This window comes from Esox lucius, chromosome 22 (assembly GCF_011004845.1).
Source record: "Esox lucius isolate fEsoLuc1 chromosome 22, fEsoLuc1.pri, whole genome shotgun sequence".
In the NCBI taxonomy this organism is placed as follows: Eukaryota; Metazoa; Chordata; class Actinopteri; order Esociformes; family Esocidae; genus Esox; species Esox lucius.
Window position 1 is genome coordinate 23,195,409 of NC_047590.1, and position 23,927 is coordinate 23,219,335.

Genomic DNA, 23,927 nt, shown 5'->3' on the forward strand with positions numbered 1-23,927 from the left:
GTCTTGATCAGTATATTGCGTATCGATAAAATAATTTTCAACATATTGTCTTACATCGGTGCTAGTTGATGTTGAGGCACCAGAAAAATGTTCTGAGCATGATCCATGTTGTTGATGCAGTTAGACTTGTTAGGAATGGAACTGCTACGCTTTGTAACGGTAGTAGAAAACCTCCAGATTGGTTGATGTTTTTTATTTTCTTTGAAGTGTTCTTTCTAGACAAAACATAACATATAATGTTGGATTTTTCTCTCTTCAATTTACGCAGCTAAGATTCTGCCAAAGGTATATTACAGCGCCTTAGATTTAGAGCAATTTCACAGTCATAGAATGAGGTCGTGGAAGTGGTTTCTAAAATAACTTTTCGTTGACCCGGCAGTGCCTTAAACAGCATCTTCAAAAGTGGTAGATTTCTATAAATGTGTTTAGATAAAAGTTTCTTAGGAATGTACACAACAGGCCAATCCCCGGAAAACAAACCTGTTCTCAGACAGGAGACTTCTGGTATGGTAGCCTTAAAGTCTATAAGCAAATAACCAAAGGGTGGGTGTGTTGCATCTTTAAAACTTTCCATGAAGATCCGAGAAAGGCCAGGGTATATTTGTCTTCTTAAAATAATAATCTGCTGATTGTCGTGTGGGTTTTTAAACAAGATGAATTAATCTTCAGTTAATAGTTCTACTAGATTTGCCTTTAACAAACATGTTTTGTGCAAGGTAGATGGCACTCAGGTTATGGTGGTGTGAATAGTGTGTGAAAACTCTCCATCTCCAAACTCTCTGATGCACTTTTCATTAAATCAACAATAATTAAAAGTAGTTTTTCTGAATTGGTAACAGATTGTCATCACTCAAAGATTGCTGGTAATACTTCTATAAAAGTAATTTCTTCAACATTTCATCATACCACGATTGCCAACCCGAATAAACCCAGACTTTATTCAGATTTTTTGGGGGAGAAAGCAACATCGGCATTATCCAGCAACATCTTCACAAAACACGTTTTACTTGAGTTACTGGATTCGCTAATGACACAGCTGAATGGATGTTGTAGTCGTGGGTCAAATCCACTACGGTCACTATCCACGATAGAATGTGATTTAGTACCCATAAGGCCTTGTGCTGTAATGGGGGAGCAGAACATACTTGCAGAAATCTCTGAAGCGCTTGGACACTACTCTGTTTTTCAATGAATTCAATGAATGAATGAATGAACGCTATTTTATCTTTAGCAATTGTCTGCATTAGCAAGAACATGATCATCATCACCACCTTCGCCTCTTACAAAGCTGTCAACCAGTCTTGTTAGCGTCTCACACTGTTGAGTATAATGCCTTTTGCTTTGAGACAGGTCAGACCTTTAACGGTTTTGTACCCGTCTTTGAGCCACCACTAACAAACTGTGCGATGCTGTCACCATCTGATAACTCATCGGTCAAGTCACCCAAGAATTGTGTTGGCAACAATGATTCAGGAATCTTTGTCACACACCACAGGGATAGGGTGGGGCAACCAATCCATGTCGCGTGTTACAAAGATCCCTGAATCGTGTCTGTATCGAGCACATGTCTATTCAAAGATTTCAAGAGTGAATGCAACTCGAGTCAAGCATGAGCCTTTGTGAAAGCATCAATCAAAATGTTGCTGTTACATAGTTTGATTGGTGTCTGTTTTGTGTAATGTCACTGTACCATCAAAACTATGCCTGCGATGAAAAGATAAAAGATAGTGGCTAAACTCCTCCGGACCTGTAATTAACATTGTGTTCATAAGGTTAGTCCGCTCACCCATCTTACCCCAAAGATTATTCATTGGCAATTTAGCCAAAGATCACCTAGCAGTGTTTACAACAATGTTCTCCTTGTCAAGCTGCACACCCTCCTTTTCGTGATATTCACAAATATATTGCTCTTTAGCATCATCATCAACCACTGATGGCGGGAAGCCGCTAGCTTCCTGCTAGTGCTCCAGGAATGTTCTCATGTAATGTGCAAAAAGATCTGATGTCTTGGTGACATCCCAGACTGCGATAACCTTTCTCAACAGCCTTAGCTACCTCAATAGGAACCCATGTGCCAGTTAAAGCTCTTTCTTAATCAGTGTGTGAACACCTGGTTTTCAGACTCTGCACATAATTTACACAAGGGGATGAACAGTTTACCTCCAACTCTGTGATGTAAAACGTGGTGATAAAGGCCTATCGGGGGACACACAGTTGCCTAAACTTTTGGAAAAAAGCAGCAACACATCCATCACCGGCCAAACACCACATCTCGTTTTCAAAGGTTATTGCACACACACAATTTGCAGTGTGTGTACCTTTCACAGGATTGGCTATTGTCTCAAAATCATAACATTTGAGCGTTCACAAATCAGTCAGATCCACGTTACAATTGGGACACATGTAAGCCTTATACTTGTGGGGTTTATAGTTGGTCATACTGACAGTGTATTGAGGACCACAATCGACACAGTATTTCTTATGGTCACACCTGCTAAACCAACGACCTGCACCTTTGTCAGAATAACATATTTGCTTTCTGCTTTATGTTCCGAGGCTGGGTATGACAATCGGTTTGAAGACATACACTACAGTTGTGTTAACAACCGTGATCACCGCAGATGTTAAAACCTGCATAACACCAATCACAGACATATGGCACCCCCAGAAAACCTTTCAGGCTTGTGATGCCATAAAAATGATTGTTGTGTAAGTACTTTTTTTGTGATAATCTGATCTAGCAATAGCGTTTGAACCTTACTTTGAGTAACCCATCCACCCTCAAGGTTGTTGACCATTTGCACAACTACCTCTAGTGATTCATCAACCAAAAACTCTGCATGACACTTTCAAGTAGCCCCCCAAATGTGTTTTCATTATATTCATCAGCTCACATGGTCGCATGTACAGAGGAGATCAGAGATTCACCAAACAACTCTATCTATAAACGATCAGCGGGTCCTAGTACAAAGCTCTAACAATCAAGTTATACAAACCTTCCATAATGTGTGCATAAATTCACCAAAATCATCAACATCCCCCATATTTTGGTAATGTACAGACTGTCGTAATTCCACATTGTCAAAATGGTTACATTGTGTCACTCTAATGTCACCATCCCCGGTCTGCGTTAACCTTTCAAAATCAGCTACAGTATCTCAAAAAAGTGATTACACCCCTCACATTTTTGCTAATATTTGATTATATCTTTTTATGTGACAACACTGAAGAAATGACACTTTGATACAATGTGAAGTAGTGAGTGTACAGCTTGTATAAAAGTGTACATTTGCTGTCCCCCCAAAATAAGTCAACACACAGCCATTAATGTCTAAACCCTCTGGCAACAAAAGATGAGTACAGCCCTAAGTGAAAATGTCCAAATTGGGCCCACTTAGCCATTTTCCCTCCCCGGTGTCATGTGACTCGTTAGTGTTACAAGGTCTCAGATGTAAATGGGGAGCAGCTGTGTTAAATTTGGTGTTATCGCTCTCACGCTCCCTCATACTGGTCACTGGAAGTTCAACATGGCACCTCATGTCAAAGAACTCTCTGAGTATCTGAAAAAAAGAATTGTTGCTCTACATCAGAGGTCTCAAACCGGTTCCACGGAGGGCAGAGTGTCTGCAGGTTTTCGCTCTCACCTTGTACTTAATTGAGTAATTGGGTCACTAATTGGTTCGTTTCTACCCCCACCTGGTTGTTTAGGCCTGAACTGGGAACCTATTTAAAGGAAAACCCAAAAACCTGCAGGCACATGGCCCTCCGTGGAACCGGTTTGAGACCTCTGCTCTAAATAAAGATGGCATAGGCTATAAGAATATGGCTAAGACCCTGAATCTGAGCTTCAGCACAGTGGCCAAGGCCATACAGCGGTTTAACAGGACAGGTTCCACTCAGAACAGGCCTCACCATGGTTGACCAAAGAAGTTGAGTGCACGTGCTCAGCGTCATATCCAGAGGTTGTCTTTGGGAAATAGACGTATGAGTGCTGCCAGCATTGCTGCAGAGGTTGAAGGGGTGGAGTTTCAGCCTGTTAGTGCTCAGCCCATACACCGAACACTGCATCAAATTGGTCTGCATGGCTGTCATCCCAGAAGGAAGCCTCTTCTAAAGATGATGCACAAGAAAGCCCGCAAACAGTTTGCTGAAGACAAGCTGACTAAGGACATGGATTACTGGAACCATGTCCTTTGGTTCAGATGATGTCAAGCGTGTGTGGCTGCAATCAGGTGAGGAGTACAAAGACAAGTGTGTCTTGCCTACAGTCAAGCATGGTGGTGGGAGTGTCATGGTCTGGGGCTGCATGAGTGCTGCCGGCACTGAGGAGCTACAGTTCATTGAGGGAACCATGAATGCCAACATGTACTGAGGTCTCTAACATCCACCAGCTCTGTGATGTCGTCATGGAGGAGTGGAAGAGGACTCCAGTGGCAACCTGTGAGGTTCTGGTGAATATTGACACTTTGGGCCCAATTTGGTTATTTTCACTTAGGGGTGTACTCACTTTTGTTGCCAGCAGTTTTGACATTCATGGCTGTGTGTAGAGTTATTTTGAGGGGACAGAAAATGTACTCTGTTATACAAGCTGTACACTCACTACTTTACATTGTAGCCAAGTGCAATTTCTTCAGTGTTGTCACATGAAAAGGTATAATAACATTTTAGCAAAAATGTGAGGAGTGTACTCACTTTTGTGAGATACAGTAGGTTGTTGTAATGAGTATGCATCTTGAGAGCTCAAGAGTCAACTAGATCGTCCAAACATTTGGGCTATTAATCTCGGTTAACAAACCTTGCATCTGAGGATTAATGTCTGTATTGCTGTGCAACAATGTATTAATTTGCTCATGTGTAATCTGTAGATTAACAGATTCACAGTTTTGTACCTCTTGATGGGGTGACCCTGGTGCCGACATATGGGGTCTTTTCGCTGTATTGTGGGTATTTTCTATGGCAGGATCGCTGTGTGCACTTATGTTAGGCACGGTCTGTTGGATAGGTGTTGAGGTTGATGGTTGTTAAGGGTATGGTCTGTTGTTAGCACTATCTTTCACCATTTCTCTATCTTAGCCTGTAAATAATGAACAACTTACAGGTTAAAATATTATTCTAACTCAAACATTTACGTACATCACAGTTTTGATGAGTTGAGTGTAGTGTAGTAAGTTGTATTACCTTCAGCTTTCAAGCATTGTGAAATGGGGTAACTATGGAACAAAAAACTCTGACGCTGTACAGCCACAAATTGGGGGCTTCCGTAACTGAAGACATTATGGCGTTGTAGTAGTCTCAAACATTACCCCTGCTGCGCACTGTTGGTTGGTATATAGAAAACATAGATTCAGCAGATTGTTGCTGCTATATGCAGATTGTCATAATGTTAATAACATTTTAGAACACCAATCAAAATGTATGTGAATGTTTACACTTACACAAGAGTCATTGGTTCACGATATTGCATAAAATCACAACCGCGCAGTCCATCTGACACCAATGTTGTTAAATATCTTTAGAAAAACTAAAATATAGGGCTTGGACACTGCAGCCTAAAGATATTTCCCCCCAGAGTAGAGTAAATTATACAGGAAACTTGTACAGTTAGTGTATGACATCAGCCATTCATGAAGTAAACAGGTGTCACCCAACTGATACACTATGACATGGAGTGTACTACATAGTGTGAAATAAATGTTGGTTACATACCTGTACTCCAGTCTAAATGTCCTGTTGACACAGGTGACTGTAAAACGGCTCAAATTGGGCTGCACTCTCTGTCCAGCCTCTCGCATTGTCAGTCCATGGTTGATGACAAGATCAACTAAGGTTGCTGTGATTTCATTTGAAAGTTGTCTTCTTTGGCCATGAACTCCTCTACCAGCTGTACCCCTACCTCTCACTCTTTCTCCCTCTCTCATTCTCATTCTCACCCTCCCTCTTCCTCTCTCTGCAACGTCTTCCATTGTTTTTGTAATAAAAAGGTGCTCACCTGTGGTCTTTTCATAGTGCTTACTTCCTGATTGAAGTGTTAACAATTAACCAGGTTTTCCTACTTAACAAGCAGGTAGAGGTCTGTCATTTTTCATAGGTACACTTCAACTGTGAGAGACAGAATCTAAAACAAAAATCCAGAAAATCACATTGTATTATTTTTAAATAAATAATTTGCATTTTATTGCATGACATAAGTATTTGATCACCTACCAACCAGTAAGAATTCAGGCTCTCACAGACCTGTTAGTTTTTCTTTAAGAAGCCCTCCTGTTCTGCACTCATTATCTGTATTAACTGCACCTGTTTGAACTCTTTACTTGTATAAAAGACACCTGTCCACACACTCAATCAAACCTCCAACCTCCACAATGGCCAAGACCAGAGATCTGTGTAAGGACATCAGGGATAAAATTGTAGACCTGCACAAGGCTGGGATGGGCTACAGGACAATAGGCAAGCAGCTTGGTGAGAAGGAAACAACTGTTGGTGCAATTATTAGAATCAAATACTTATGTCATGCAATAAAATGCTAATTAATTACTTAAAAATCATACAATGTGATTTTCTGGATTTTTGTTTTAGATTCCCTCACAGATTACCTATGATAAAAGTTACAGACTTCTACAGGCTTTGTAAGTGGGAAAACCTGCAAAATCAGCAGTGTATCAAATACTTGTTCTCCCCACTGTATATTGTCCAATTTGCTCATGTAGTGTCATTTTGATATGGCAGTGTTTTGAAATGGCAAACGTTACTTCAGATTGTTGTGTCTTATGCAGAGAACCATGTTCAGTGCATTTACAAAGTGCCATTTTGAATTGCAAAATGTGTGTGAAACAGAAAATATTTTTAGACTTTTGGAGACTTTTGGAGGTTTTGCTCTCTGTGTGTCAGTTTAAATAATTGTGCTGTGCATGTCATTTTAGTGTGTTAGCAATTGGAAAAAACTGTAGTACTATGGTGGTTCATAAACCTTGTGTAAAACTAGGTATGTTTATCAACCTGAATGTATTGCATTATATGCTGAGGATTATTTAAAATTTTGTGGACCATTACAATGGGCGGAACTGATCTTAAGACCCATTTCATGTTAAAATAATATATGGGCAGAAACTCCCAACACCATCTTTATATCTTACACATGAAATTGTGTACTTGTTAAAATGGCACAAACCCATGATGCACAAGCGTTGTAAAACATGGTAGACCAACAACATGTGTTATATTAACTTGTCGTAACATCGATTGCCTGTGGGATATAAAATTCAAGAACACTGGCGCCCTTTCGTTGAACAGCAAACATCATACTACATATCGTAATGCCTTGGGCTCAGCTATTTAACATTGCTGAGCCTTATTTTTAAACATCAAAGCCACCATACCATATTTCACCCCCGGACATGCATACGTCATACTGGAAGTTACAGCCCGTAACATACATTACACTGGAAGTCCCACTCTGGGAACATACATCACACCGGAAGTCCCACCTACTGTCAATCAATCATCCAAAAATGACAGATGCATTCCTATATAAACTACTGTCATACTATTTCAGTCAATTGCATAGTGGTAGGAGACAGAGTCTGTCACATAGTAAACCTCGGATCAAATCCAGCTTGGGCAACAACATTCATCCCATCTAATGCTTGCCTGGTTCCTTTTCTTGTTTCTCTCTGACAGCATATACTCTCTGTGGTTTTGTGGTAGTTGTTGTGTGGTTGAATTTATTCAGCCTCTATTTGAGTGACTGTTTTGGCAAATGTTTCATTGAAACAACACAACTGTATTTTCTTCTAATGTGGTTCCTCCTATCAATATTTGCAACCTTTGTGTACATGTGCTGCTTTTGTGAACAACAGTGCAGGCATGGCTTAGGACTGTTTGACTCTGTCATTAAAAGACTTGCTTCTCCTACACAGGTCTGTAAAAGGTGTCAAGTCATGCGCTGAATGCTAGTGATGTGCAGTTCGCAAATAATTTTTTTAGTTTGGAACGAATCATTTTAGTGACTTGGGACTCACAAGTCCTTTTTTCTAGTGACTCGTTCAATTGTATCGTTAATTCGAATGTTTGACAGCGGATTTCTACAACATGATCACTTCATACCCGGTCCTTCAGCTCAAGACTCCGATCAACGTCTATATACATTCGCAGAGAAAAATAGATCAAGACAGGAACACCATAAAAACATGTTCCTAACTGATAATTGAATGCAGACTATAGTAATTTATATAGTTAGTAGATTACCGGTGTCATGTAAAACCCAAATGAAAACAAGCATGGACCCTTGTGAACGACTGAATCCACAGAATCCACTGTTAGAAAAACAGATCAAGACAGTGGCATTACAAAGACATGTTTGTAAAAGATAATTGGACACATGGTAGTTCTAAAATAATGTAGTACTTGATTTTTGATTGTAATGATAAACATAGATGAAATCGTACACTGAGCCTTAGCCTAAGTAAAAAAGACTTGTGAACGACTCATTCAGTTGTATCGTTCAATTGAACGGTTTTTTCGTTCATTTGAATGACTACCCAACTACCCAACCACGGATGCTGTTAGTTTTATGTTCGCAAAGAAAAATAGACCAATACAGTAGCATTATAAATACATGTTTGTAACAGATAATTGGACACATGGTAGGTCAAAAATAATTAGGCTAAGGTAGTATTTGATTTTCGATTGTAATGATAAACACCTGAAATCATACACAAAGCCTTTGCCTAAGTAAAAAAGACAGTCATTCAGTTTAATTGTTCTATTGAACAATTGTTTTGTTCATTTGGACAGCTGCCAGCAGAGATCTACTCCAACCGCTTCCAGCTCAGTAGCCTACTCTCCATTCAACAGCTGTTAGTTTTACATTCTCAAAGAAAAGTTGATCAAGAAAGAAGCATAGTAAAAACATGTTTGTAACAAATAATTGGACGCATGGCCTATCTTGATTAATGTAGTATTTAATTTTTATTGTAATGATAAACAAGTGTTTGCTTAAGTAGAAAAGACGTGAACAACATAATGATGGCCCGGGGTGACGGGCGGTATACACAGGCATCAAGTTCTCTACCTAAATGTATGGCGGCATACAGAGACAGGGATGAGGGACACAGTGGTGTTGAGGCAGGATGTAATCAAGGAAGAGAAAAAAAGTTAGTGGTTTGGTAGTGCAATTACTATATTTTGTTTATAATAAAGGCCTACATATATAATTAATTTAATTGGAAATAAAAGGTATTGTAGTCAAATACAATTTCAAAACTTGCTTGTTTACCGAGCGTAGTAATATATTATTTAAATATTGGTTGCTACTGGTTTCATGAATCCCAGTTACGTAAAGTGATTATCATCACATACTGTATATCTACACTTCTGAACTCTAGCATATTTATAGTGCAGCTCCTGATGTAATAACCGTGAATGTGATTAAAATGATAACACTTTTTAATAAAAGTTTTAGTAACGTCTCTCTAAATGACATCTGTCTCGTTAAGACACTGCACCTCCACAAATTACGTGGAGGTTCAATGACGTGGAGGGTCAATCTTTTACTCTGTTCAGCAGATTCTGTTCAGCTGACCAACTTTAGTTCCGTCCATGCTCATTATTTAGTGAAGTGACCAAGATGCTTGGAACCTCCTTGTCTGGTTTCTTTACCCTTCTGTGTTTACCCAGTATAACTCTCTGACTCTATGTGTTCCATCTGCTCCCTCAGTACTTCCTGGATGGTTTTTGCCCTGGATTGGTCTTCTCTTTCCTTTTCTGTACCGCCACATCCTGCTTGGCTGCATTGGAGAACTGGTGCCTGAACAGAGCATGCACACTAACTACTGTGTGGATGCCTGGTTTTCTTTAGCTTCTTTAACAGTACCTTGTCCAGGACAACTTTGTGCAATCTTTCGGCTCTGGTGAGTCAATTCAGTAGGTGTTTTTCTTCATTATTATTGTATTATTTCTGAATAAATCCAAAATTGTTATTTTTATTTTAATGATGTTCACAGGAGGTGCTAAGGGGGTGCTATCTTTATGCATGGAGGTGCTGACATGAATGGCTTTAATGAGCACTGACCCGAGCTGCCCAGCATTCTTAAAACTCAGTGCCACCACTGTTGCTACATCTATAAGAGAAAACAAAACAAGATTTCATGAAATCAAATATTCCTAATACTCAAGGACTCCCAGACAAATCAGCACCACTGACAGAAAATTTGGTTAAATGGCTTAAACGGTTTTAAGAGGCCGCACTCCAATTGACCCCTAGCCTATATGATATTTTTCAGAATTGCTGTGGGATATGCCGATAATAGGTGGTTCTAGAAACAAAATATTAAATATATAATCCGTCAGACAAGGCCTATATGAAATTTCACTGATTATTTTATAGAACCATGAAGATGATCCAGCTTCCAGTGTAATATCAAAGGTATCACAGTAATTCATTATTAGTGAAACAAAATTAAAAACGATATCCTTGACTGTTTCATAACTCTTTGATATTAGGTTAGCTTTTTGCAAATCGTTTTACCAGGATGGGCCTAGTAATAAAAAATATAGATTTATATATCAAGATTTTTCATCTTTTTTAATATGGTGGATTTTCATTTTATAAATGTTTAGAGACAAATTAAACAAATTAAAATTCATTAGCCTGTGTTATTTGAAATACATACTTTTTTTTTTATTCCTATGTTTCAAAAACCAAAGAAATTCTTCATATAATTTATCTAATAGCCCCAGCGGTGTTAATAACTAATTAGGCATGTGACCGTACAAGTCTCGTAACAGGCACTTTGTCTCACCCGACTTTCTTCTTCAGTTAATGTGGAGTAATTAACAGTAGTACATTGACTTTAGTCCAGTGTACATAAACGAATTACATGTTCTGTTGAAACACCATTTTATTAGAAACCTTAGGGGGAAAAACATTTAGTTACCTCTAAAAATATTAATGAAACAATGATGAGTTGAACGTGTAGCCTATAGCCAGTTTTACAACTGAAACGTCCTTCATGTTAACACATTGTTATATACTTGAACTATATTTTCATTTGGGTCTACTGTGGCATATTGTACTTTATCAAAGAAATGTGGTGGGGGAAAACATTGTATTAGGCTACTTAACAAATATCTGACATCTAAATTACAATTCAGTAATGTCAGAAGTTGCGTGACAGTTGGCAGTTTATGGAATCAAACACAGCAACATAGCAATCCATGAATAGGATTATAGTAGACAATATTCCGCTGATTTGTCTGTCGACGTTCTCACAAATGCCCCCTGGTGGCTGTTCTTATTTTTTATTTTATGTTTTTGTCCATGCTGTAACGTGTAACGTGCCGCGGTAAACCACTGTATAACAAGGCATTCCCAGTCGCGGACCGCCCCCTTGGAGGTGGAATTAGATGAGCGACATCTGTAAAGGACATCAGAGCATCTGGAATGTTCATGTGTGAACAGGTATGATCATGAATCAGTGTTTTTGGTTGAGGAGCAGTATGGCCTGAGGAAAAAAAATATTTGTGAGTCTGGAAGTGTGTGCCCCAATGCTCCGGTAGCGTCTACCAGACAGCAGCAGTGTGATGAGACCAAAGCCTGGGTGTCTGTGGGCTTTCATGCTCCGTTCTTTCCTCCAGCATCATGTATTGTAGATGCCTTGCATGGAGGGGAGATGGACTTTGCAGACTTCATCACCCTCTGGAGGGTTGCAGTAATGCAGCCTGAGAGGATGCTTTCAGTGGTGCATCTGTAAAATTAGTGAGAATTTTTACAGACATGACACATTTCTTGAGTCTCCTCAAGTTGTTTTAGGCAGTTTTCACTTCCTAATTCGCTTGCCTGGACCAAGTGAGGTCATCTTTGATGAACAGACTAAGGAACTTGAATTCGGAGACTCTCCACTTCAGCTCCATCGATGTGTATGGGGGCATGACCCCCCCTCTGCTGCTTCCATGATCAGTTAGCCAGGTTCTTTACCTCCTCTCTAAAAGCAGTCTCATAATTTTTGGAGATAAGACCCAGGATGGTTGTCATCTGCAAATATAAGGACGGTGTTGCAGCTGTGTTGCAACTGTGCGTGGCTACACAGTCATGCATGAACAGAGAGTACAGGAGAGTATGCAGCCCTGCAGGGCTTTGGTGCTCAGGGTCAGTGTAGGGGAGGTGAAGTTGCCCATTCTCACCACCTGGGGCCTGCCCATAAGGAAGTCCAGGATACAATTGCAAGGGGAGGAGTTAAGTCCCAGGGTCCTGAACTTAGGAACAAGTTTAGCGGGCACAATGGTGTTGAATGCAGCGCTATAGTCCACGAAAAGCATCCTCACGTATGTGTTGCCTTTTTCCAAATGGGAGAGGACGGGGTTTGTCGTCAGGGCGATGGCATTGTCTGTAGGTCTAGTGGGACAGCATGCAAATTGAAAGGGGTGAGTTCTGACCAGCCGCTCGAAGCACTTCATGATGATGGAGGTCAGTGCGACAGGACATGCATGAGAAGAATTTTGAAGTCAATGCGTTTAGAGATTAGGAGCCAGTGGAGTTCTTGTAGGATGGGGGTGATGTGCTGCCGGGATTTGGTGTGTGTGAACAGTCGTGCAGCTGAGTTTTGAACTAGTTGTAGTTGACTGCCTGTTTTACGTGTTGTTCGAAGCTGAGTGAGGATTCCGGTATGACACAGATGTATGACAGCATGAGGGATGCTTCTGCTGCAGCCAGGTTTTTATTGCTGCCAGGCAAGTTTCAATATGAGACAGAGTAGGGTTGGTGAGGGATTTAGTGCTGAGGTAGATCTGAGTGTCATTGGCATAGCAGTGGAAGTCCAATTTAAGGGGAGGGAGGATCTGATCAAGGGGGTGGATGTAGATGATAAAGAGCAGGGGCCCAAGAAGGGAACCCTGGGGGACATCCTGTGTGACTACAGGTCAGAATTTTGACCATGGACTGAAATGTTGTAAGGTGGTGAGGTATGAGTGTAGCCAGGAATGTGCGGCTTCCTCAACACCCAAGGCTTTGAGCCTGGTGAGGAGGATCTGGTGATTCACTGTGTCAAAGGCAGCACTCAGGTCAAGCAAGATAAGGATGTTGAGGGCGCCAGCATCAGCAGAGACAAAAAGGTCATTAATAACTTTGAGGAGGGCAGTTTCAGTACTGTGACATGGTCAGAAGCCAGATTGAAAAGGCTCAAACAGACAGTTATTGAGGAGGTGGCATTGAAGTTTAGTGGCAACAGTCCTTTCCAGGGTTTTCGCAAGCAAGGGGAGGTAGGAGATGGGGCAGAAGTTATTGAAATTGGAAGTGTCCAGGCCAGATTTCTTAAGGAAGGGTGTGACAACAGCATGTTTAAAGCTGGAGGGGACAATGCCATGGTAGAGAGAAATATTTACTATTTGGGTGATGTAAGGACAAAGAGCAGGAAGGCAGGCCTTAATGAGAGTGGCAGGAAGGGGATCCAGGGAGCAGGTAGTTGTTCTTGAAGATAAAATAGGTTTTGTGATGAGTGGTGAGTCGACTAGGGTGAAGGTGCTCAGGAGGGTTTGTATAATAGGAGAGGGTAGGTGGTTGAGAGTGGAAGAAGGAACTGGGGGAGATGGGTTAGCCAAGGAAGCATTCATGTGAGTAATCTTGTCCTTAAAGAACTGAAGAAAATAATTTGCCAGCACAATGGATGGTGTGGAGGGCTCACTGCGTTGTAGGAGGAGTTTATTGACAGTGGAGAACAAAGTCTGAGTTTGTGTTGGAGGTTTTGATGGTGTCGAAGATGAAAGAGGTTCTGGCAGCATGAAGAACATCTCTATACAAGGACAGGTTAAGCTTATAGGCTTCAGCATGAACAGTTAAGCCAGTTCTGGTTTGACGTTCAAGCCGGCGGCCCTCCTGCTTCATGGCACAGAGCTCAGATGTAATCCAGGGTGAAGAGGATGTGAAGGTGACATTTTTTTGTTTGAAGTGGGGCTATGGAGTTGAGGGCAGCAGATAGAGTAGTATTGAACTGGTTGGTGAGGTCTTCGGGTGTGCAAGGTCCAGGGCAAGGGCAGAACTGATTGTATCCTGGATTGTCTGGGGGTCTACAGCTTTTATGTTGCGGAAGGAGATGAGTCGTTTCACAGTATTGTGTGGTATGTTTGAGGAAAAAGAGAAATTCCGGGTCTTATGGTGAGATAAGGGGAACAGTGAAGGGGAAATGTGGGTGATGTTGAGGGGAACAATGCAAATTAGGTCAATAATGTGACCCTTGATGTGGGTTGGGAAATTGACATGTTGGGTGATATTAAACCAGTCCAGGACAGCAGTGAAATCAGATGTGAGTTTAGAGCTTGAGGAGCCAATGTGAATGTTCATGTTGCCAAGCAGCAGAAGGCGGGAGGAAAGTGATACCGCTATGGTGAGTAGTTCTGCTAGGCCCGAAATAAATGAATCATTGTTTTTTGGAGGTCGATAAAGTAGAATAGTAGTGAGGGAACAGGCTGATTTGTAAGCAATGTATTCAAATGAGAGAAATGAGGGAAGATAAAGCTTAGTTACTTTATAAATGGATTTGTGCAAAACAGCAAGGACACAACCGTGTCCAGTGAGGCGGGGTTGGCACAGATAGCTATAACCTGGGGGAGTAGCTAGATTAAGGGAGAAAAGATTGTCAGGTGTTTGCCAGTTTGCAGTAAGTAAGAGGAAGTCCGGGTTATTGTCCAATATGAGTTCATGAGGAGTGATATTTTGTTCATGGAACGGGTGTTTAAAAGAGCAAGATTGGTAGTGTAACAGGGTAAACAAAGGTTGGGGAAAGCAGTAGGATGGAGGGCTCGGAGGCAGCTAAAATAAACGGAGCGAGGGGAAGGATAAAACTTGATACAAGAGTTAGATAGATCTTATTTTGGTGCTGGTGCTAACATTGCCCGACCATTTGCGTCGACAGCCTCGATGGATATAGGGGTATCGGCGTAGAATGCCCAGTGAGCTGGCATGCCTAGCTACTTCCAAAGAGAGGCGATAGTTGTTGTTAATAGATTCCAGGGTGAAGGGAGAGTAGTGATTGCTACAAGTAAAAACTGCAGGAGTGAACCAAGGTAATCCAGGGGTAGGTGTTGTCAGGAGGAGCATGGGATGCAGAGTTGGAAGGTACATGATGACGAGATGAGTTAGCAGTAGAAGGGTTAGCAATAGCATAGATGCGACAACCGGGCCAGCCCAACTCACACCAACCAGCGGCAAGGCCGGCTAACATGAACCCAGAAAAAAAGCACACCCTCGCCAGAACAACAAATACAAGGAGAAAGTATAAACTTAACCTATGGAAGCGATATCTGAGGCACAGCTGGGAACCAGGATGCCAGAACTAGAGCCAAAGAGAGAATACCTTCGGGAGAGAAGCCGTGGAGCTAGCCGGTGAGTAGGCAGTGGGTTGGGGAAGGGGGCCTTCAAGCTTGGTACAGCAGGAGAGAGGCCCAATGATGGGGAGTTGATAAATAAATCCACAAGTAAAATAATCCTGTCGTTGACTTTGTCTGTAAATTTTATCATAGGTACACTTCACCTGTGAGAGACGGAATCTAAAACAAAAATCCAGAAAATCACATTGTATGATTTTTAAGTAATTGATTTGCATTTTATTGCATGACATAAGTATTTGATCACCTACCAACCAGTAAGAATTCCGTCTCTCACAGACCTGTTAGTTTTTCTTTAAGAAGCCCTCCTGTTCTCCACTCATTATGTGTATTAACTGCACCTGTTTGAACTTGTTACCTGTATAAAAGACACCTGTCCACACACTCAATCAAACAGACTCCAACCTCTCCACAATGGCCAAGACCAGAAAGCTGTGTAAAGACATCAGGGATAAAATTGTAGACCTGCACAAGGCTGGGATGGGCTACAGGACAAGCAGCTTGGTGAGAAGGCAAAAACTGTTGTCGCAATTATTAGAAAATGGAAGAAGTTCAAGATGACGGTCAATCTCCCTAGGTCTGTGGCTCCATGCAAGATCTCACCTTGTGGGGCATCAATGATCATGAGGAAGGTGAGGGATCAGCCCAGAACTACACGGCAGGACCTGGTCAATGACCTGAAGAGAGCTGGGACCACAGTAACACACTACGCCATCATGGATTAAAATCCTGCAGCGCAGGCAAGGTCCCCCTGCTCAAGCCAACGCATGTCCAGGCCCGTCTGAAGTTTGCCAATGACCATCTGGATGATCCAGAGGAGGAATGGGAGGACATGTGGTCTGATGAGACAAAAATTGAGCTTTTTTGGTCTTAACTCCACTCGCCATGTTTGGAGGAAGAAGAAGGATGAGTACAACCCCAAAAACACCATTCCAACCGTGAAGCATGGAGGTGGAAACATCATTCTTTGGGGATGCTTTTCTGCAAAGGGGACAGGACGACTGCACCGTATTGAGGGGAGGATGGATGGGGCCATGTATCGCAAGATCTTGGCCAACAACCTCCTTCCTTCAGTAAGAGCATTGAAGATGGGTCGTGGCTGGGTCTTCCAGCATGACAACGACCCAAAACACACAGCCAGGGCAACTAAGGAGTTGCTCCGTAAGAAGCATCTCAAGGTCCTTGAGTGGCCTAGCCAGTCTCCAGATCTGAACCCAATACAAAATCTTTGGAGGCAGCTGAAACTCCGTATTGCACAGCGATAGCCCCGAAACTTGAAGGATCTGGAGAAGGTCTGTATGGAGGAGTGGGCCAAAATCCCTGCTGCAGTGTGTGCAAACCTGGTCAAGAACTACAGGAAACGTATGATCTTTGTAATTGCAAAGGTTTCTGTAACAAATATTAAGTTCTGCTTTTCAGATGTATCAAATACTGTCATGCAATAAAATACAAATGAATTACTTAAAAATCATACAATGTGAGTTTCTGATTCCGTCACTCACAGTTGAAGTGTACCTATGATAAAAGTTACAGACTTCTACATGCTTTGTAAGTGGGAAAACCTGCAAAATCGGCAGTGTGTCAAATACTTGTTCTCCCCACTGTATATATCGGCCTATATATGCATTAATTCCTGATTAGTGTGAACAAGCCTACAAAACAATCAAATGGCCATTACAAACCTATTTCTATAGGGATTTGTGTTAGGTTAATACAGTGGTTATTAATCTGTGTAGACCAGCCTATTATCTCTGGATGAGCTGGTTATGATGGAGGGGGCTACTATGACCAAAAACATATGAAAAAAGACATGTATTGACTCCACACACTGCAGCTCCAACTGTTATACATAATGGCCCCGGGTAAAATAACTGTCCTATTTGATTCAGTAATGTTTGTCCGGGTGTTCCAATATTAGCCCCGGATCTTTGATCAAGGTTCAAAAAATATTTGTTTTAGAGAGAGGTGAAATTATGCAGTAAGCATATTCTAAGGACGACAGCGGACTAGAGCTCAGTTTATATAAGCGCGGCGGAACGTTCGTTTTGAATAGCGGAGGGTTGTTAGGCTGTGAATTAGTATACTAGCTGCTATTGGTCTAGTGAGCAATGCTTTCTCTTTTTACAATGCAAGAAGTTCAACTTAAGCACTTAAACAAGACTACAACTTGTATTTGTCGTAATGTTGCCTGGATTTTACTAAGTCGTTCAAACGAGATAAACTTAGTCTCTGGGCCCAATTTTCTTGTTACTACTCGTAATTCAGGGCTTCCTACTCGGGCTTCAGGGAAGTGAAAAAATCACCAGCATAATAATTATTCTCAAAAACACATGACACATATTGGCACCCCTTTAAATTCATATAAATCAAATCTAGTAGAGGTAAAGTGTGTGTGTGTCTCTATAAATACCTACAAAGCTCATTGAACCATGTCTTTATGGACACTGCTTTATGCACAGGTGCACTGTCATGCTGGAACAAGAAAGGACCTTCCCCACACTGTTGCCGCAAAGTTCTAAGCACTTAATTGTCTAAAATGTATTTGTATCCAGTACCACTAAAATGATCCTTCACAGGAACTAAGGGACCTAGCCCAAACCCTAAAACCAGCCCCAGACCATTATGCCTCATGTTGATGTGAGGCTTGTGTACAGCTGCTCGGCCATGGAAGGCCATTTTGTGATGCTCCTGACGCACAGTTCTTGAGCTGATTTACGGGCTACACACTTCAGCACATGGCTGCCCCGCTCTGTGAGTTTGTGTGGTCTACCACTTTGTGATGCTCAATCTAATCAAGCGTCTGTGGGATGTGCTGGACAAACAGGTCCGATCCATGGAGGCCTTACCTCACAACTGCTGCTAATGTCTTGGTGCCAGATAACACAGCACAGCTGTTAACACAGCAGGTTTTTATAGAAATTTAAGCAGTTTAAGACTAGTGAATAACCTTAAATGTACAAAAGTAAAGGTAAATGGCAAACTCTGAGGTTAATTTTGTTTTACCAAAAACTGAAAGAAAATGCTTATTTAAGAGGTAGAAAAAAAGTACTTTTCAGGGAACAAGTAACGGGTTGACAACGTATCATTCTACAGCAATAGAGGGAAATTAAGCCTTGATTGTTGATGCTAACAATTCCTACAGGTGTCCTGACTTTTATTTTTTATTTACAAACCCTCAGTCTGTATAAAAGCAGTGTTGGATTGGATTGGATTGTGTTACTACACCCTCTTAAACATTATTTGGAATTGTACTGCAGGTATGAACCAGAATGTCTACCACAATATTTTGAAGCACCGTGCATAACCTTCTGGTGTATGTCTAGTTGGTCAGGGGTTCATCCTACAGCAAGTTAATGAACTAAAACATACCACCAGGCTATATCAGAACTACATTCACAGAAAAGATCAAGATTGAAGGCTTCAGATCTTGGGAAGGCCAGCACAGTCTCCAGACTAAACCCATTTGGTTGGTTTGGGATGAACTGGGGAGAAGGGTGAAAGCAAAGCAACCTACAAGTGCAACACATTTTTGGGAACTTCTGCAAGGGTGTTGGGAACAACTTTCTGAAAAATATTTAATTTCTGTTGATGAAAGATAGCCACGGGTGTGTTCGGCTGTTATGTCTGCAAGAGGTGGTTACTTTGATCAGTCAAAAATGTAGATTCCATTTTGTTAAACAAAACAATTTTGTCTCTAATTGTTCTTTGCTTTAATTAGACATTAAGATATTAAAGTGTTTACTACTGCCTGGCTCAGCCCTGCCAGGGGGTTACATTATGATATTTTACATTAGTTGTATTGTAAATCAGTTCCAAAACATGACTTTTGTAATGAATATTCAAAGGTTCAGAAGTGACTGAAAATATCCATCCTTCACATACCCCCAGTCTATCTCACCAGTCATAGATTGTGCTGTACAACATTTTTAACTACAGTAGACCGTAACAATACATCTGGGACCAGGCTATATTAGAGTACATACCTTCAGAGCAGTCATCACTGCTTGCGAATACGTCAGCCCAGCCAAATTAGATGTCCTTCTGTACATCCTGGGGATGTAAGCCATATGATTATGCTAGCTATTATATGACACATTTTGTGATGATTAATAGTTCCTCTTGTGAATTAATGTAGCCTATAATGGATGAAAGCATATCCAGCACAGTGAAGGTTGGTTATGTTTTCTCTGGGCTGATGGAACAAAATGGTACTTAAAATGCATATTCCTTCACCTATCTAAATTCTAAATATAGAGATTTTTTTTGAAATGTCAAACAAGCATTAACATAACTGAGGAGTAAAGGGTACAATTAAGTGGAAACCACATGGAGGCACAGGGATTTTTCAATAACCGAGCAGGGCTTTCAACAACACAGCCACCATTGTATGGAAATGTAATTACGACAACAGAATCACAAAGCAATCTAAAGAGTTGCTTGCATCAGAATCTTAAGTGCCATCTACTCCTGTTGTGCCCTTGTGCAAGACACTTAACCTCTAACTTCAAGTGGCGCTGGTCTGTAAGTGAAAATCCTTTACCTCTCCACAAAGATGCCAGCTTGCACAGCGTGGACAATACTACGAAACCGCGTCTTTTCCTCTGGCCGCTGTGGCCGTGACACCCCCATCTTTCTGGTAAAGGTTGATGCGAGCCAATCTCGGACCTCCGAGGGAACAGAGTCAGCCTTGATGTCACTGAGCTCATCCTCAGTGTCTAGAAGCCGTCTGTAAAAAGACAGAATCAGGCAAACAAACATTTACAGTAACTTATAAAACTGGTTATATGCTTTCAAAAACGTAATCACATTTTAACCCTTTAGATTATTGGGGCTGAAACAAATTACTAATTCCAAAGTGAGTCTCACAAAAACCAAGGAATTTGTTCTGTCCTATTAGTGTAACAATTTATACAAAATACATTTTAAAAAATCAAACAGTGAGTGAGCATAAAAAGAGCAGACTGAACATTAATATGGTAATTGATGTAAGGTGCAAGATTTGTCCAGTTGAGGTTTGTGTGTGTATATGGGGAGGGGTTATAGATTTGTCCAATTGAGGATTGTGTTTGTATGTGGGGAGCGAGCTATAGTCAGTTTGGTTCTGGGGGCATGTTCATGAGGCCTACTGCTGTAGGAAAGAAACATTTCTTCTGGTAAGAGGTTTTGATCCTGATAGACCTCAACCTTCTGCCAGAGGGGAGAGTTCTGAATCATCCATTTCCAGGGTGAGAGGGATCAGCCCCAATTTTTGCTGCTCGCCTCCATTTCCTGGAGGTATCTAGGTCATGTAGAGATGGCAGATTGCAGCCAATCAACCTCTCTGCAGAGCAGAAAATGCGCTGCAGCCTGCTCTTGTGTTGGGCAGTGCCTGCAGCGTACCAGACGGTGATGTAGGAAGTCAGGATGGACTCTATAATGGCAGTGTAGAAGTACAGCATCATAGTCTTTGGCAGGTTGAACCTTTTCAGCTGCCGCAGGAAATACATCCTCTGCTGTGCTGGTTTTTGTAAGAGAGGTGATGTTCAGATCCCAATTGAGATCCTGGGTGATGGTGGTGCCCAGAAAGTGAAATGACTCCAGTGTTGACTGGGGAGCCACCCAGGGCAATGGGGGGAAGGGCAGCTGGGCTTCTCCTGAAGTCCACTATCATCTCCACAGTGTTTAGGGCGTTTCTCCAAGTTGTTCTGACTGCACCAGGACAACAGATGGTCAATCACCCATCTGTAGGCGGACTAATCTCCATCAGAAATAAGTCAGATAAGGGTGGTGTCATCCGCAAACTTCAGGAGCTTGACAGAGTGGTGACTTGAGGTGCAGCTGTTTGTGTACAGGGAAAAGAGTAGGGGGACAAAATGCAGCCTTGAGGGGAGCCAGTGTTGATGGTCAGGGTGTCAGACAAGGGCTTCCCCAGCCTCACATGTTGCCTCTATTGAACAGAAAGGCTGTGATCCACCTGCATGTGGACTCGTGCACTCCCAGTTAGGGGAGGGGAGCTCGATGGGGAGACACCATCAGGCCCTGTTGCTTTACAGGGGTTCTGTCTCTTAAATAGTCTGTTAATGTCCCCCTCCAGGATTGAAAGTTCCATTGTAATGGCAGAGGGGGGATGATTGAGATGGGTGATTGTGAATGGGCCCCGATGGTGGGGGCTGGTGTTGATGGCTTGACACATTCTATTGGAAGCCTCTCCAAACAAAATCAGAGTCGTTGGCTGAGTACTGTTGTTTTAATTTCTCTCCATAAAGGCACTTGTCTTCCTTCACTGCCTTACCAAAGTTGTATTTACCATTTCTAAACATATTCTTGTCCCCACTCCTGAATGCCGCCTCCTTTTTCAAATGCAGCCATCTGAGTTAATTGTGAACCAGACTTTGTCATGCAGCTGTCCTCACAGAATTATTAATTATACTTGTATTACTATATTTAGTGTGTGTATTAGATTAGTACTGATCAGTTCAATACTTATAATTACACAGTAGTAAGGGCTGTGTAATTCACCACTGTCTGGATATGTCATTTACCAATAGCATTTTTACATTCTACAAACATGCTAGTCAGGAGAGACTTGTTGTTACTTAGTAAACAGTAAATAGATTTTCTGGATGAACCGACATTCCAAATGTGTTAATTTTACAGTAACTTTGCTTCAAATTGTACATGTTATTTACTGCATTTCAGAATAAAGGTAAGATGAAAATACATTTAATATTTGTCTGGCAAAATAGTAGTACAGATGCATAATTTTATGATTTTTAAAAAAATGTTTTGCAGCTGTTAATTCTGTTACAGTTCATGTTTGTTTTGAGTGTATGGAAAATGTCAGTGAGTTGTGTGTTGTTGTTTTATTGTTGTTTATGTTGCCCTAGGGAATTGTTCGGGGGTGGTGTGTTATTTTTTTTTTTTGCAGTTTAGTGGGGCAAGCGTAAGGACCATATAAATGGTCTTTTAAAGGCTTCAGAAATCATAATTTCAGATTAAACTTCTCTATTACCTTCGGCAGCATACTAAAGTTTATTAGCAAGAACCAGGTTACGAATGATTAATCAAGATTCTCCCTTCCCATGAATAACATGACTTGCAAAGGAACTGTTCAATGTTATATGATGAATATATCTAGCCTCTTCACAACATTTTCTGCACTGCTATGTGCGAGAACAATCGTCAACGATGAGAGTCAGACAGTGCATCTCAGTACCGAGCCCAGTTCATATCATTGGGTAAGTTTTTTCTCTAAATACTTACTGCAGCATAGCCTACTGTGTGTGTAGGTGTAGGCCAAATATATTCACTCCAAAAGCTTTTCCATTCAGTAATTTGTATTACAGTAATTTGTATTTGAAATTACTGTAGGTTAAGAACCAGAAATGTCAGTATGTATTTTACATAGTCCCCCCACTTCACTTTACCAAAAGTATTTGGACAACTTAACATAAAGTGCAATCAAGTAGTCATATTTAGCTAATTTGACCCAATTATAGACCACCCCTAATTATCGTACGTTTCTAGCGGTTGGAAAATTAATACTCAGACATCAACTTTTAGCAAAATAGACTGAAGACAGCTCATTATGTGCACTGCCACCATTCAACAAATATCAAGGACATGCTTAATGACTCACTTCAACCTCGAATGCACACACACATTTTCTTCTTGTAAACTGGTCCAATGAATGACAAAACTGTAACAACAATGTGCAAAGAGGCAAATTGAATGTACAAGGTGCATGTGCCACTGAAATGCAGGAAGAGCAGTGGTGAGGTTCCTGAGGTAGACATGTACCTGTAACAACTGAATTATCAGGCTTTCTAAGGCAGTGTCAATCTAAGACCTTAGGGTTTCAACCTACTGTAATATTGAAACGGGCCTTAATGGTGCTGAGAAATTCAGCATATATTAAAAAGTATTACCAGCATCCCACATTGTTCCCTATCCAAGACATGCTTTATCAGTGCCAAATTTGTTTCTTACATATTTTGACCCAGGGCGTGAATCAAATTAAAAGAACTGGAAATAAATCTAAATTATCCTTATTCCCAACTGTTTTCAAATTGAGTATTCTAAATGATCCTTATTCCCAACTGTTTTCAAATTGAGTACTCAATTTATGTACCAATTGGAGATCAAATGAAGACTGGAAATAAATATGTTTCAGAATTAAACCTACTGCCTCAGAGAATGTTGATATTCTTTATTTACTGGTTGGAACATTTTTCAAATACAGTAAAATATTAAACCCTATATATAGCACACATACTTTGTTTCATCAGTGTAAACTGCTTCCAGAACAGAGGCTGCTTGCTCAACACTCTTCTTCAGGTCAAGGACATTCACCTCTCCTTTCTCCAGCTGCTTCACCAGGCATCTCAATCTGCGGAGGCAGACATGAGGGACAGCTTTCAAAACTAAAGCATGATACCCTTGTAAAAATTGGCATACAGTATGCAATGATAAAGTGATGCTCCAAAGCTTTTAAAATTTTCCACCAATCATTTTAAAATTGTTTTAAAATTAACATCCAAAAGAAACGTGATTACTATAAAGCAAAATCTGGA

General features: G+C 41.0%; 1 protein-coding gene across 1 annotated transcript in view; it reads right to left on the minus strand.

Moving 5' to 3' along the window:
- LOC105006625 (calcium/calmodulin-dependent 3',5'-cyclic nucleotide phosphodiesterase 1A) overlaps positions 1-23,927 on the minus strand; it is a 105,791-nt gene that overhangs the window by 53,751 nt on the left and 28,113 nt on the right. The window contains exons 3-5 of the mRNA XM_034289801.1: positions 23,630-23,743; positions 19,916-20,101; positions 19,359-19,425 (exon numbers count right to left, since the gene is read on the minus strand). Coding sequence (XP_034145692.1) covers positions 19,359-19,425; positions 19,916-20,101; positions 23,630-23,743 — 367 coding nt within the window. The remainder of the gene's footprint in view (positions 1-19,358; positions 19,426-19,915; positions 20,102-23,629; positions 23,744-23,927) is intronic.